At 38.4% G+C, this 16,563-nt stretch overlaps 1 protein-coding gene across 1 annotated transcript in view; it reads left to right on the top strand.

Moving 5' to 3' along the window:
* LOC309874940 (ubiquitin-conjugating enzyme E2 E2) overlaps positions 1–16,563 on the top strand; it is a 212,912-nt gene that overhangs the window by 158,186 nt on the left and 38,163 nt on the right. The window contains exon 4 of the mRNA XM_082753757.1: positions 16,259–16,391. Coding sequence (XP_082609883.1) covers positions 16,259–16,391 — 133 coding nt within the window. The remainder of the gene's footprint in view (positions 1–16,258; positions 16,392–16,563) is intronic.

Here is a 16,563-nt window from a genome sequence, read left to right on the forward strand (position 1 = left end):
ATTTCTAGTGCTATTTAGCACGTTTTACCTCTCTGGAGAAAATATTCAAGCATTGCGATTTTTTGAAATTGTAAAGATTTGCATCCACAACAATGACTGTGATTGATGAACTGAAAAGAAGTGTAAAAATCCAAATGAAAATAGGGATACTCTTTAAATAGAGAAAACTCACTTTCAGTAGTGCCTGTCCCTGGTGGATGCCCCTCTTGGAGAGGGCCCCAGGCAGCTGCAGGTGGGGTTCTGGTGGTTTGGTGGGCTTTGGCACCACTGTGGAGCAAGTGTGGGAGCTCCTCCATGCCCTGGCACTCTTCCTGTGCCTCTTCCTTCACCTCTTGAGATCATGGAAATACTAGAATTGTCCCTTAACAATGGCCAAAGCTTTCTTGGAAAACACAATGAGAGAAAGTGTTTGATGAATGCACTGCATTTTTCACATCATAGTTATCCACTATCCACTTTATTGCATTGGGACTGATCTGACCCCAGATATTCTGAGAATCGGCTCTCTGAAGTGTTCCTAGGAACATGTGGAAAGGAAGCTGTTCATCCAGCAGCTTCACAGCTGTGTTTCTCTACCTTAGCTTCACCATCAACAGCCCTCTTAAAACATACATTTTAATTGTGCTTATGAACTTCATATTTGAATATTAAATAAAGCAATGAAGAAGTTTAAAGCAACAGCTGCCCTTTGTGCTCCTAGCAGACCCTGTAGAAATCACTGCAACATTTAACAGGCCCAGAATCCCGTGCTGGTTTTAAGCCTATTTTACCATTGTTGTAGTGGAGGAATGCAGAGCATCTGAGTGCCTTTAATGAAAGGATGACACACAGTGTAACAGAAGTGAGATGCTGCAAAGTCTGTGCAGGTTTCCTTCTGCCCCTGCTTATTAGTACATTGGATTTTCCACAGCTACATTAGTTCCAGTTGTCTTTGGTAGGAGGTTTTTTGCCTCTGAAGCTTTGTGGGTTTTTTTTTCTGATCTGAGAATACAGTTTTAGAATATACTTTAGAATATACTTTACTGTGGTAAACTGAAAAAAAATTAAAGTAGGTCACCACAAATTTGAATATACAATTGCACATGCAAGATTCTTTTATGAGACACACTAAAATGGGAGATTTTAAAATTGAAAGCACAACTGCATGCACATCATGCGTGCTTACAGGTGGCTCACCAGTGCTCTTGTCTGTGCATCTCAACATAGTGAAGTCAGTGGGAGTTTTGCTACTGCCATCACTGAGAGAGTCAACTCTTGATCTTGTGCTGGTGAGCCTTTGCTTTCCAGGGAAGTTGACTTTCACATCTTCTCTGCCTTGTGGTTGAATACACCTAGTTTGGCCAACAGCAGTGCTTTAAAGGAACATATAAATCACATTGGTCTTTTTAGGAAAAAGGAGGAAGAAAATAAGTCTGAAGTATCCCATGAGGGAAATGGTGCTTCGGGTATTAAAGACTGCTGAGTTGACTGTTTCTTTGTGTACATCGTTATCTTGAGGTAATTCAAGATCAGCTGCATGTGGAGCTTGTGGCACCTCTGTTACGCAGCAGTGTCACTTGACACCAGTTAAAGTCTACAGGGAATTTCTCTGTTCTGACATTTTCCTGGTCATTTTTGCTACATTTCGTGAGAACATTTGTTAGCGTGGCTGAGTGGTGGGTGGCTGTCCTCAGAGCACATCTCCAGCCTTGCATATGCTATACATTTGGCCTTAAATACAGCATGTATGTGTTTCAAGGGAACTGCGCTGACTTGATAGTGCTGCCTGGGGGAGAAAGAAATGCTTTCAGGCAAAGATTGTCATGGGCTTTGGAGTGATAGCTGAAAGTAGCTGGCTTTATTAAGTGAAGTTCCTGGAGGTGTTTACATGTCTATGCAGCTGTAAAATAGCCTGTCTGCAGTCCTCTTGATTTTCCCTCCTTTCTCTCAGTTCTATGTTCTAAGTTGATTTATATATTGTTGTATGTGAGCTTCTGTCTAGAAGAAGATCAAGAGCAAGAACTAAGTCCCATTTGTGTTACTCATGTGGTTAGTTTGGTTGCTTTCAGTGTGTCTGCTTGAACAAGTAAAATAAAAGCAGATTTAATTCCAAATCCTTTTACTGACTGGCAGGGAATTGTAGTCGTTGACCATAATGATATATTAGCTGGGTAATACATGCTATCTATAAATGATACACATTTTTTAGTCATTAAGTCACATTATACAGTACCAAGTTTTGCCCTCAGCATAAGTAGTCTCTTGCAGCCACATCTGTCTCTTCACTATGCAGAGAACATGAAAGGAAAATTGTGTTTTACCCTATTATCTAAGAAATTGCAAAGCTAGGAAAAACAGATTACTATTAATAAACAAAATTTTCTTCAAAAGGCTATGCATACAGTTGTGAAGAAACAGCTGCTCTCCCTTCCAGAATATACAATTGGCAAGTATATTAATTTTAAAAAAGATTATTTTGAAGGCATCAAAAGCAGAAAAAGTGCAGAAACAGTGACGAGAATACATATGCACACTGTTGTGATTCAATACAATCTGACAGAGAAACACTTTTTCCTCTTAATACATAAAGTTGTATATTTAAATCTTTCTCAGACAGCTAGATTTCTGCTAAATTATTACAAACAGTGCAGGTGAACCACTGCTGATTTTGATCATAGCTGAGTTATTTAAACAGTCTTTAAATATTTAAAGGCTTTAAATGTCTCCACTGCAACTTCCCTCTGCATTAGAGAAAAAAAAAAAAAAAAAAAAGACCTTTTTCTGTTTAAACTATTACAGTCAAAGCAGTGTTTGTGAAGAGTACCCAACTGACCATTGCAGGGATTAGTACAGACACATTTCCACATACCCTGCGAATAACTGGCGAAGACAGGCAGCTGCACGGCACGTTTTCCCACAGCCTTCTCAGCGCCTCAACCACGAGGTTGTACGCACAGCCAAGGAGCGTTTCTTCTTCCATCCAGGCAGAGTTGCCAAAGAGGTTGCAATCAGCAATAATATTCTTATGACCTGGGACATTTGTCCACTAAGAGGTGGATTTGTTAAAAAATATATATATATATATATATATATATATATATATATATATATATATATATATTCACAGACCACCAAAGAGCCTCCAAGTACTCAGAGTTTGGACAAACGCCATCTAGGCCAGCACTGAACCAGAAACCACAAGATGAACGTTTCTGTAGCTCATAGCCAGTTGCTCCAGTCATATTTGCCCTCTTGTGAATACCACAAAGAAGAGAAAACAACTTCTCTTTTTGTATAAATCCAACTCTTTGCTAGTGATTAATCCTTTTCCTTTATTTCCTCACATTATGCTCCAATCCATCCCAGATGCTCTTCAATCCCCCACCATTAATAAAAATATGTACATACATGTTTTTAAATCCATATTTTTAATTTCACTTAAGTCTTTCTGAAAGTAATAAGTTGGAGGGAGCCTGAGTGTAACAGACATTGTTCATAACATGATTACATGTGTCACTATTAATCATTTATAGAAATGCATCCATGTTATTGTGAATCCAGAGTGCAGTAATTGGAATCATCTGCTGTTTGCTTTGAATATACAAGAATTAAACAAGCATGATTAGGACAATAAAGATAAGCAGTATGATAAAGACAAGTAATATAACTCTGGTGTTCACAGGTTAAGCTACATGTTTTTTTTCCTATTGTGAATTTCAGAATGACTAGCATCATGTTGTGTGGTCTAGCTCTGACTCAGACTGGTCGTTTGTCACTTACTGCAGTGAATGCACACCACCAATAATATTACAAGTGATGATGAGAGAAGGTATCACGGGCAGCTGAACCAGGGAGATGAGCTGGAACTGAAAACGGGAAAGAAAATAACAGTAACGTAATTTTTATCACGCAAAAAACATCTGCATGAGTAAGGATTCCAAACTGTTGTTGCCGAGGAAATTATAATGGTAATTTCAACTATTGATGGTATTGCATCTTGACGTAGGGAACGTACACCATATTTATATACATATATATATATTTAAAAAAAAAAAAAAAAAAAAAAAACGGTTTATCTTGGTGAAGTTTAATTCTTCTGCGAGATTGGTTGTTAACAACTTGCAGGTTAGAGTGTTGCCCCTCTCCTGTACTAATTAGAAAAATTGACTCTTCATTAGAGAAAGTATTGCTTCTAGAGTAGATCATGCAGGCTGATCCCACAGACTCCAAGTCTATGGTAAGGACCACTTTTACAAACAGGTACCTGCCCTCAGAGGGGTGCATCTCTGTTCCCAGACAGTCCCAGTGGTTGGAAACTTGCTCCTACAAGCCCTACACTTCCATGATAGCTCTCAAATGACAAGCAAACATTCTTCTTTTCTTGATCCTATTTTGCCACTATCCCTCCCAGGACTACTTTTCATCCTAATGCTGTGGAATAAAGCCAGGAATGAAACTAAGCTATTAGGGTTTTCTAATCTGAAGTCCAGGTCCTGGGATTGCAGTGGAGATTGGTGTACTGAGAAGAACGTAGCCTCATATGTCCTAAATAAACTCACCTCTACTGCAAAACAAATCAGAAAGCTTTTCTTATGGTGGAGGCTGTGGCACAACCAGCATTTCTGAGCTGCTGACAGTGATAGCAAGTTTACTCCATTACTCCAGCTCTGACTGTGAGAGGATTTCCAGTGACCTGAAAACACAAAGCTCAGTCCAGCGTAAGCCCCTTTGTAACATCAGCCTCAGAGACACCCCTAAAAGATTCTTGGAGATAATTATCCTGATTGTTAGAGAAATTAGAAATTCCTGTCTATTTTATTTTCTGTTTACCCTGTCATGGATAACTGTCCATGTCCAGAAAGGTCCCCCACCCCAGAAAAGGGGTACTTTAAAAAGCCCTGGCAATTTTCTAATGAAGCAGAACAAGCCACCTGACCAGCACCCAGTCTTACTTAAACACTCCTGAAAAACTCCACATTTATTTGGACTGGTCAGTCAAGTGGTACAAATTCCTCAGTCCTCATGGAAACCACAGATAAAACTGCCTGTATATAGTGGCTTTTTTCTGCTAAATCAAAATGTGGTCTGCAATGGGGGTGACCAGTCTCAGTGAAAAGTTGGGAAATTTTAAGTTTTTTTTCACCTTGTTCCGGTGGCAGCTTTCCATATTTGAAATAAGAGAATAATTTCAAATGAAGAACAAATGTTGCAAAAACGTGTCAGTTTGCCAACAATTTCCAAGTATATTTTCTTCTGTTTACCAGAGATCTGGAGAAATAAGACAGCCTCTTAACTAAATTGACTAAATAAAAGGAATCTGCTTTTGAAGTATATGGATTTCAGAATCAAATTTCCTTTTTCTGTGCCTGTTGGCTTTATAGGCTTGTTTACTCAGGAGGAAATGACTTGTTTTATAATGTGTTTAACATCATGTTAGTTAATCTATGCCATAATATAGAGTTGTTTCCTTGTGTAAGCAAGCAATTCACATGTAAGCATGTGTGAATCTCTTGCCGAAATTAGGGGAGTCTGTATTCAAGCCTGTTCCTCTGTTTACAGGATGGGCGGAAGAGCTGTGCTGCTGGTCACAGGGCTGTATCAGATGCTTCAGATCTCTCTCTGTGAAAACGAACTTTGATTTTTCCTCTCATTGCTTTCCCTTTTTAATATTTTGGGCCAGTTTATCTGTAGAAACTAAGCTTATCTGTAGAAACTAAGACTCTAAAACATAGAAAAAGGAAATACCAGAATTAGGCCACTTCAGAAAAAGCTACACAATCACTTTTGTTGCATAAGGTTTCAAAATTTCCAGGCTCCTATTTAGACAACTGCCTGTAGATGGGATTATTAAAGATGACAGGCTTGAGCAAATCAAACCTCTTTATAGGCAATTTGGTCAATTATTTCCAAGTAGGGGAAAGAAACAATGACTAGTGGTTATACAGAACCAGCTTTCTGAGGAACGGAGAGTATACAGTCATTGAAAAATATTTCTGCTTTGCTTGTAGTATTCGTAATCATCAGAATGTGTGTGTGCATATATTAGAAATCTTTCTGTATAAATCTTTCTCAATTACTGAACTGGATGAGTATTGCAGAATATCTTTACACTGACATTCCTTTAAATAAGACACTGTAGAGATCTTTTTTTGGATACAACTGAAAAAAATCCTTATATAACCATGTTGAATTTCTCTGGCATTTGATGATGTCTAAAGAGGTTTTGCTTCAGTAGTTAAGTGTATGGCATCATAATTATTTTATTTACTTAATTTTATAATTTAATGGCCAATAATAACATGAAAAATTCAATATGCTAAACTAAGGGTAGTCAAATGTTGTCAAGTTTAAATAGATCAGAGGTAGCAGAAACAGAAAAATTCCTCAAAAGCATAGTTATACTCTGGTTCTATGTATTAAATTTTATGTATTATGTTAATTTTATGTATTAAAAAATATAAAATCATCTTTGGTCTGATGTTGGAAACCAAAATTAATGACCTAATTAGTTTGAATTTATTTACCACAAGTTTCTGCAAGTTATATCATTATATGGTACAGTTCTGGACATCACTAAATGCAGTCTCAGAAAGCCACTATTATCTTGTGTCCAGAATCCTGCATAGAGAAGGATGAATATTAGCTTGGTCACAATAAAGGGATTACAATTAAATATCTTCCTTATGTATTAGGAATATCAGAAAAACCTATTTAAAATGCTTGAAAATCTTTTGCCATTCATACTTAAAATATAAGCTAATCATAAGAAAATCAAGAATACTGGACATGGAACAGTTAAACAGTTGATGAAGTTTAACACAAGATGTTCATAAAGTTAGTTCACCTTCTACAGTTTCAAAGCGGAAAATTGGAGAAAGAGTGAAAGTCTTTGTTTTTATTCCACTGGCATTTGATACTGTAACAGTAGGTGAGATAGATACGTTATGGGCAGGCATTAAAAATATGCCGGATGTGCTGCTGCTTTGCAGTTCATTTTGTAAATATTATAAAACGTAGTAATAGTCATTATATAGTTATTAGTTTTAACGTAACGCACAACTGAGGATGAGTGATGGAGGTGCATTTTTTTCCCCCACCTCATCTACTTGCTGTTGACCCCCTGTATGTGTAGTGGAAACAGAGAGCCTTCTACCCGTGGGGTGGGCTGGTATGCACTGCTGTATGTATATATATATATATATATATACACCTGCCTTGATCTGAATTCTCCCACCTCAGAAGCTGAAAACCCAAGTCTACTCCTGACGTAAGGTCTCCCAATCAGCTCAGCAGGGAAATCCCACAGTTCCTCATCAGAAAGTGAAAGAGACTTTAGTTGAAGTTCAGCCAATCCGTCCATCACTACTACCTTGTGTGTGGTTGTTTTCTTCATTTTTCATCATTTCTGATGAAGAGCGGGAGTTTGGAATTATTTTTATATAACTGATCACTTATGAAATTGATTTCATATCCAAAGGCTTCAATATATTCTGTGCATGAATTACAAGTCTTTCTTGTCTCTTTGAGCTGGGCTGCCTTAGCCCTGTCTCTCTCTCTCCACTGTGCTCCCTCTAAGGTTTCCACAGAAACTAAAAAGGCAGTGCTGTTTTAAAGAATGCTTTCTTCTCCACTGCACCTCTTAAATCTTCTGGCTGCTGTGGGGTTTCTGTGCTATATGTCCACACTCAGTCACCTCATCCTTTTAAATTAGACTTAGAATTTCAAAATATAATGCCTGATGGTGCCACCCCACTGTTTTGTGTCATGTTTGCTGTTTGACTTGGAAAAGATAGAATGCTAAATTACAGCTGGTGTGAGCAAGGGGAAATGTTGTGAAATTAAAAACTAGTTACATTTTGGAAAATAAATTATTGTACTGGGAAAGAAAAAAAGAAATCTTAGGGAAAAGCAAATTGGGAATTACGAGGAAATAATGTCATTTCTCAAGTTGCAAGGTTGGAGGTCATGCTAAAAGGTCCCAGGAATATCTATTCATTTATTTGTAGTGTTTTTCATTCCTAGTTACTCGTGTTTTCCTCTTTTTGTAAAATGTGGCTACAAACTATGCTTGATAGAATTTACTGTAGAGACAAATCAGCCTGATAAATATTTTATTTAAACTATGCAGGTCATTTCTACTTTTATAAAGGAGTTGAAACTGGTATTACTTTAAAAAAAAAAAAAAAAAGAAAAAAAAGAAAACATGGCAAAAGGGAATCAAGCCTATAGATATGTAATAGGAGGCAAATCATTGTTTCCGGCGCTGAACAAGGAAAGCCTTCTGTGAAGGGTTTTATGTAATTTTGTTCAGCTGAACAAAGTGGAGAATACTTAACAAAATTGCCATTTTTAAAATCTCATTGTGAATACTCAGCATGCTGTGATCATACACTGTGTAATGGTGTTTGCAATGAATAAATTGCTGTAGATACTATAATATAAATAACTGTTTTGTGCATTAAGAAGCAGTTCTCTTCATGATGGTTTCTGTCTCAGAAATGCTCTGAAGACAGGACTTTAGAGAATAAAAGCATCGAAGTACTCTCTGAATAATACCAGTCTACTAAAGTGCTGGGATACCTTTAATACTTTTTAGTGTTATTACTTAGAAGAGAATAATAAAATCTACTAACTAAGTGACATTCGCTTTGTTCTTAATCTATTTGTTGTTTTTACTGTGGACAAAACTCATGAATTTTAAACACAACACAGCTTCAGCAGGAGGGAACCTGTGTTTCGGGTTCCCTTAATAATTTTTAATGGCTCCAGTGACAGGCAGGCAGAGAACTTTAATCACAAGAAAAAAAAAAAAAAAGAATTTGCCTCATACGGACTTTTGGCATGCTGAGCTGGTGTGCTGCAGGTTTGTTGCAAGGAAGAAAGTGGTTGGAAGCCCCGAAGTTAAATAGTGTATCACTTTTGGTGATAAATGTACCCCCTAAGAAACATATTGCTAAAACTAGAGGAGACTAACAGTGAAACAATGCCATACTGTATGGAACACAATTGCTCTCAGTAAGTATACGGAACAATATCTAGCATTACCCAGTAATACGTTGCTGTGCCTTTGACAGCTCATTGGGATCGGTAGTCCTCAGTGTTCTTCCAGTCACATTTACCATGAACACATTGGTTCCAAAGTGCAGATGAAAATGGTAACTGACTTCAATAAAAAGCATTTGATAAAAGCAGGATATAACCACTTTGAAGGGATTGTAGCATGAGTTAGAAAAATGTCTTAATATCCTTCTTCTATTACTGCTTGCCTCAAAGTACTTTTTTTTTTTTTTTTTTTTTTAAGTTTCTTATGGAAAAATGATCTCAATCACAGAACTGGAAGAATGTGAAGAAAGTCTTACCCAAATTCTTCAGCTGAATTCTCCCACTGTAATGGAAGCTAAGTGGTATAGGGAATTGGTCTGAATCTCTCTTCCTGCCAAAGACTTTCTGAGTGACAGGTGGCCCAGTTGCTTCACCCTCAGTTTCCATTATAAATAATTAAGTCTAATGAAAGATACATACCCCAAAATGGTGCTTACCTCATCTAATTATACTGATATTCCAACATACATAAATTCCCGGTAGTACAGCAGGATGACCAAATATGATGGATCTAGCATAGACCCAAGTTTGAGTGTTAGATGATGGAAAGCCAAGCTTTTTCTCTGCAGTAGGGTCTAGTTAAAGGAAAGTGAACACGTCTTTAAAAATATTTTTTTCTTAGAGTAATTCAGGCCTCAAATTTAGTGCTGAAAAATCTCTAGCTTTGGTCTAGATTGAATCTAGTAAGAACCATGAGTACCTCCCAGTATTTTGATAATAGCAGGTTTTGCACTAGATAGATGAACTAAGTGAGATAAACAAAGTAAGATGAAGATAAATTTAAAAAAAAAAAAAAAAAAAGAAAAGAAAGAAAGAAAAAAGGTTTTAGGAGTTTCCAGAGGAAAGAGAAGAGGTTACATGTTTTAAAGGTACAAATCTGGGGAAGGTTTGTTTCTTGAAGATAGTTTAAGTCTTCAATATTATAGCCAAAGTACAGCACTTCTTTCTGATTCTGAAGGGGTTTATTTCTTTAATTGTTCTTTGATTTTACTGCTAGGAGACTAGGCTGCTAATTTTATTCATAGCAGAGATGTTATTAACCATACAACTGTGCCCATTGCCACAGGCAGTCTCAGTGCTCACTGCTATCTCTTTGTTTTTGTTTTGTAGAAATGTATTCCTTTGGCTGCTGTGGCAACTGTTTATTACATACATTTATAAAAGTACCTACTGATATCACTGGAGCATCTGGGTAGGCAGCTGTGACTCCCTTTCCCTTCCCTACCCCAGTGTTGCTGCAGCACCCGTTCTGCTTGCTCTTCATTTTATACATCTCAGAAGATGGGCAACAGAGAAGTAAAGAAACAAAATCACTAACTGCTGTACTGTAATAAAATCCCCCTGCACTGTTTTCCACCCCCTCATCCTTTCTGGAGAAAGACAGAAAATAGCAGGATGTGTTGATGGCTGTTGATGAGAGAAAAAGAAAGGGGGTGTTTATGGAGAGGTGGATCTGCATGAACCTGAAAGAAGGAAGCATCCTCCATGAAGAAGGAACAGTGAATTCTTACCATGCAGAGAGAGAAGCAGGGAAGTGGACCAAGTGGCTTCCAAAATACCAAAAAGAGAGAAATGGCAGGAGGGCAGATGACCAGATGTCTGCATCTGTTCCAATGCTGAAGATGCAGCAGTGGGAAATCAGGGCTGAGAACCACAGTTGCCTTATAGGAGCATGATGCTGATGCTTCTCAGTGGTACTATTTTTGTGTTTTGTTGAACAGGGCTGGGCTGGTTGTGCAGGTCACCTGGTAATGGTAGCTTCAGCTGGCCTCCTACTGATTTATTTCTTCCCATCAGAGGTCTTCCAGCAACCGCTTGGCCAGCACAGCCCCACTGCTGGTCGCTTGGCAGTCCCCAGGCACAGGGACAGCCCTGCGCTGTGGTGCAGACCCAAGCAACACTTCTGCTTAGCACCACATTCAGAAAGGAGAACAGAGGTATATACCAGGCTTATTTTAATGAGCCTTCATCTGAGTTTCTTAAGAGATGTATCTTGCTGAAAGCTGAATCTGTAGTCTTCTGTTTTGCCACATCCATCCTCTTCTCTCACCAGCTGCACTCTTAAATTATTTTGCCAATCTCCCCATCGTTTTGTATCCACTTTGCCCTCAGGGCTCAGAAGCATTCACTGAGGGCAGCTAGAGGCAGGATCAGCTCCAGCATAACTTTAGATATGCAAGAAACAGGATTGCAAAAAATTATGTTGTATGTTTTATAAGTGAAGGTTATTCTGTGTTGAGCTTCCCTTCTCAGAGGGAAATCTCTTAAACAGTAAAGTCAAGGCTCCATGTAGTAATAGGAAAGCAATAAAAGTGTCCAGGGTGTGACCCTCTTCTTTCTGCTATTGTATGTTACCAAAGAGAATTGAGAGGGTCTGTGTCTGCCATGGACTACACCTCATGCATGGGAACCCCAGTTCTGAGGTGTGTTTTTGTGTGCTGGTGCAGTTCAGACTAGATAATGCCATACTAAAAGTGAATTGCCATAAGGAATGTCACAGAAAGTGAGTTACCATGGACAAAGTTAGTATAGCAGCCTGGTCCTGCTTTATTCCACCCTATTATGAAGGATGAGGATAAAAATTAATTTAACTCAGTCCAGAAGAACCTCTCCAGTTCTTTCTGAGTCCCGAGGAATGGGAAGGCTTCCCGACCATCCTGCTTTCCTGTTTTATTTGGCTGTATTGCCTCCCTCCACACACCATTCGTGTGTTGGAACTAGAAGGTAACTGAAGTTAGAATTTCTTTTCTTCCTTCTTTGTTTTGTGCTACAGGCTTGCCTTTCTCTTGTGCTAAAGGATACGTTTACACTGTAAAAGAAGTGTATTCCAGCTAGATTAGAGACCAAGAGTAGAAAGGAAGACATCAAACTTATTTTCCTTATGGTCCTTATTTTCCATGTCACCAGAAACACAGCATTGAGGTTATGCTACCTCAGTTATAGATGCCGGGAAAGCATGCAATCCCTCATCAAGAAACATAAGTTAGATTAGGAAATAATAACATTATTTTGACTAACTTATTCCACATGATTACTTGATAAACATGTGGGGTACCATTATTTCTTTGACCTTCTGTATTTTCACTGTTTTGATTTATACTCTGGAAATGGAGTAAATTTATATACAAATCAACTCTGATAAAACTAAAAATCAACTGTACTTTCATAACTTCTCCAGATAGGTTTTCATCTGGTATGTCTCATAGATGCTGTTGTTTACATACAGCTCACCAGCATAATTTTAAATTGAATATTTTAGTATGTTCTAAATGCAGTGAAAGCCTTCTTTCTTTTTCTTTTTTTTTCTTTTTTTTTTTTTTATGCATTGTGCTGGACAAGCAGTTTTTAGCAGCACTACTTTCAAGTGACTGCCTGCCTAAAACATGTTGAGGGAATGGAAAATACTCAGTGCATTAGGCGTATTTAAAGCAAAATGAATTCAGTTATAGTAGCATTTAAAGTATTTTGCAGCTAAGTGCAACTGATGTGCATACATTTCACTTGCAAGTATGTATGTAGGAAGCAGAGGCAGAACTGAAGTATACCAGGAGAGGCAGAGGGCGAAGTACAGAGCAGACCATTTTACATGTATTGACTTAATTCGCCTAAATTTCACACACCAGTACTGCTGTCCTTCTGAAAGAGGCTCCACATCCAGCCTCCCCCAGCTCCTCCAGCAAGCATGGGTCTCCCCAGCAGGTGGAAGAGGCATTGTTCTGTGGGATGTTTCATCAGCTATGGGGGAGTAAAGGCAGCAAAGAGCTGTCTCTTGATGAGCCATTGATAACTGGAAGTCTCCAGGGCCTTCCTGCCCTGCTGCACCCACTCTGATCCCACCTGGGAGGTGGCACGAGCAGTGCTGGGAGTGCCATCCAGCATGCCACAGTATCCGTATTGCCAGACTCATTGCTTGCTTTGCTCTGCAGTCACCAGGGCTTCAGAAACAGAGCTTGAACTGGGAGGCTGAACTGCTGATCGGACAGCAGCTCTGTCCTTACCCTAACTTAATCCTTACAACTCAGCCACCTCCACCTGGAGCTGCCACAGCCACCACTATTTGTCCCCGATGCTGACCAATTTAGCACCAGATTACCAGCACGGAGCATGTATGTGCTCTGGCTCGGGTCAGTTCAGTTCAAATAGAGTTAGCCTGCCCTTTTCCGAGCAGGTGCACATCTGAATCAGTCCTTCCAAAGATGACAGGACTTCAGGCAATGAGACGTTTAGTTTGCTTTCTTTGAGCTCCGTGGTTTGGTTGCCAGTAACATTAATAGAGCTGGAATATAAATCACAGTGAATGTAAACCATTTGGGCTGCAGCATGCCGGGCAGATATCCATGCAGAGAGAAGGGCAATTAAATCCTCTTGCATTATAAACCTTACAGAATCAGGCTCTGGCTGAGGTCTTGCACATATGGGAATTTTCTCTTGTGAAGCCTGATGAGTTGTCGTTCTTGTTGCCAATAATGTGGATAAATAAAAGGCTTAACAATTAGGAGAGAAAGGAAACAGAGATAATACACCTGTCAAACTTTTTGTATTATTAATGTGCAAGTGAAAAAAACGTTATGCTTGTGCATGCTGTTGCCCTCAATACCAGCTGTTGACTGTGCACATGAATCAGTATTTTACATGGGCTGAACAGCCCTGCTGCCAGCAAGCACTCCAACAGGCAACATCGATAACAGCAGTCTACCCACACTCCATACAATTCCAGCTATTCTTCAAATTAATAATAATACTTAATAAAGCTTCATCTCTCATTTGCAAAGAAAACCTTCAATTAATGTTAATCAGCATCCTCAGAATGTGATCAGGCTGGGCTTGTAGCTGGACGTGCCGAAACAGTTCAACTGGCAGATGGAGCATTTTCCAACTATTTTAATTAATGACTGCTCATTTCAAATGTTAATGCAATTAAATAAATAGGCAAAACAAATAAAAATAATGTACATTATGAAAATGCTACTACCAGAGGCAGTTTTGATCAAAAAAGTGAGCTTTGCTCAAACCCAAGAAGGACCCAAGCATACCCTGCTGGCTAAATAAGCTCTAATAAAGACAGGGCTTGCTTTTGTTACTTGCTTTTTCCAACCATTTGTCTGGGATTGACATTTATATCACTTCCATTTTAACCTGCTGGCATCAACTGAGTCATTGCTTCTCCGAGTATTAGAACATTTTTCTGCAGAAAATGGGAAAGGATTTCCTTCACATGATGTAGGCTTTTTTTCGTGTCAGATTTAGACTGCCTCTGCTTCTTGCCTTTTGTATTTGAACTAATTGCCTTATTTTTATTTTTTTTTAAGGGCTTTACTTTCTGTGAACCTTGTATACCATAGCACTGATGTAGTCCCACATTTGTTCAGGCTTATAAAGAGTTCAATTAGCCCCTTAATGCGTAGTTCAGTCACAATTAAACCTTCCCTGTTGACTTGGGATTGGTCTTTCTAAAGGCAGTGGAGGTGTTTTTAATTATTCATTCTCTGGTTTGTTTCTTACAGCAGTCTCAGCTGTGCTTTATTATTCAAAGGTTAATGCAAACTGAGAACTGGGTAAATTAAATTTGTTTGGCAGCTAACAACCTGATGTATTACAGACACTGTGAAAGATGGATGGATGGATGGATGGATGGATGGATGGCAAGACTTTTGCTATTGTGACACTTGAAAAGCCAGATTCTGTCTTTAAAAACAATTGCTAGTTTTGTTTCTATGGCTGGTTGATAATGGATGTTCCATAATATTATATTCTCTATAACCCATTTTTGTTAAGAAAGCATGTAGTTTAGAAAGCCAAGAAGCATTAACAGCTATTATAGAAAATTGATGTAGGTACCATGACTAATGAACTACGCCACACAGTACTAAGTCACTGCGTTGTATGCAGGGAATCATGCAGTCAGAAGTTTTAATGAAGGGAGCCCAAGGAATTTCAGGTGAAAGAGGGTTTTATTAACTTTCAGTGAACAAAATGAATAGTTGAGCAGTGAACATGACATGATGTCGTATAATAATTGTATGCCTTGGGTACATTGTGAGGCATGGAGCATAGACAAGAGCTTTCATCTGTTCTACACATAGGGTTATTTCACAAACCCCTACATACTGTGGAAATTTTTATTGCAGACATAACGAGAATAGTTTCACAAGAAATGCCCTAAGACAATACCACGTCATTTATTTGAAAAATCTACCAACACTGCATTCCTGTGGAAAATATTAATCAGATATCCAGAAGTCACTATCCCAATTGGTCCTAATTAAAATTCAGGTCCTGTATCAGTGACTTGTACAAGCAGGCTGTGAACCAAAAAGAAGTCTTCGTATTTCTTAAGAGGCCAAAGCCACCCTGCGTAAAATATGTCTTTCTGTGGACAAGCATTATGCTGTATGAAAGGAGGCTACACTGGCTTTTGGAATAGTAATGCCCAAAAATTTTAGTAGTTTTTAATTTGTTATTTCCAGGCATTGAGTGTGTAGGTAAGAGACTTGTTCTGTGTATAGGGTTATGTTCTGTACATTTTAAATATTGTTTCAGTACTGTGTTTTTAAATGAGGACTTTGAATTGACATAATCCAACACTTTAACCAGCTTCCTGTTATGATTTTTAAGATAGCATAACAGTTGCAGACTAAAGCAGCCTTCTGTACTAGTGACTGGAGGAGTCCTTAGGATAGTAACTTAGAAAGTGAAGCTGCAAGGTCATTTGTACCATGCTGTCTTTAGTACAGTGTGTGCTGTATAATAATGTGTGTAATTACACTGCTACTGACTGATGAGGTAGGTGGATGTGGAGGTAGGTGAAAATAGGATGGCTTGTGAGGCAAGACAGTGACAAGACGTCTCAGCAAAGTCTCTGTATCCTTGTACTGTAAATACTTCACATTTGCCCACTAAAATATTTGAGATAAGATGATCAGGAATTTTCTGTGCTTATTTGAATAATTTATAATGTGATTTTAATACTTCTTCCTAGCTGAATATATCATTTCACTGACAGAGCTTAGGAGGCCAGTGACATGTTATGCAGGACTAACTTAATAAATGTGATACACAATTTTAACTTACAGCATTGTTGCAAAACCAGTGGTACTGCTAGTAGAGTATTACTGATGCAGCATTTTCTTAACTGTATGTGGTCATCATGGTTTTTTTTGTTTGTTTTCTATTTTAGTGCTGGACCCAAAGGAGACAACATTTATGAATGGAGGTCAACTATACTGGGGCCTCCAGGGTCAGTATATGAAGGTGGCGTTTTCTTCCTTGACATTACGTTTTCACCGGACTATCCTTTTAAACCACCTAAGGTTAGTAGGAGGATATTAAAAGTCTAGTATGAGTCCTTTCCTTGTGATATTTTTGAATGTGTATGTTGGTATAACATTGTAGGATGAACACAAAATTTTCAAGGCAATAATGAATATTTAAACTGGGTATTTTGATGGAACAAATTTAAACAACTGCTTAAAATTTGCTTGC

This window comes from Aythya marila (genome assembly GCF_965140915.1).
Source record: "Aythya marila genome assembly, chromosome: 2".
Lineage (NCBI taxonomy): Eukaryota > Metazoa > Chordata > Aves > Anseriformes > Anatidae > Aythya > Aythya marila.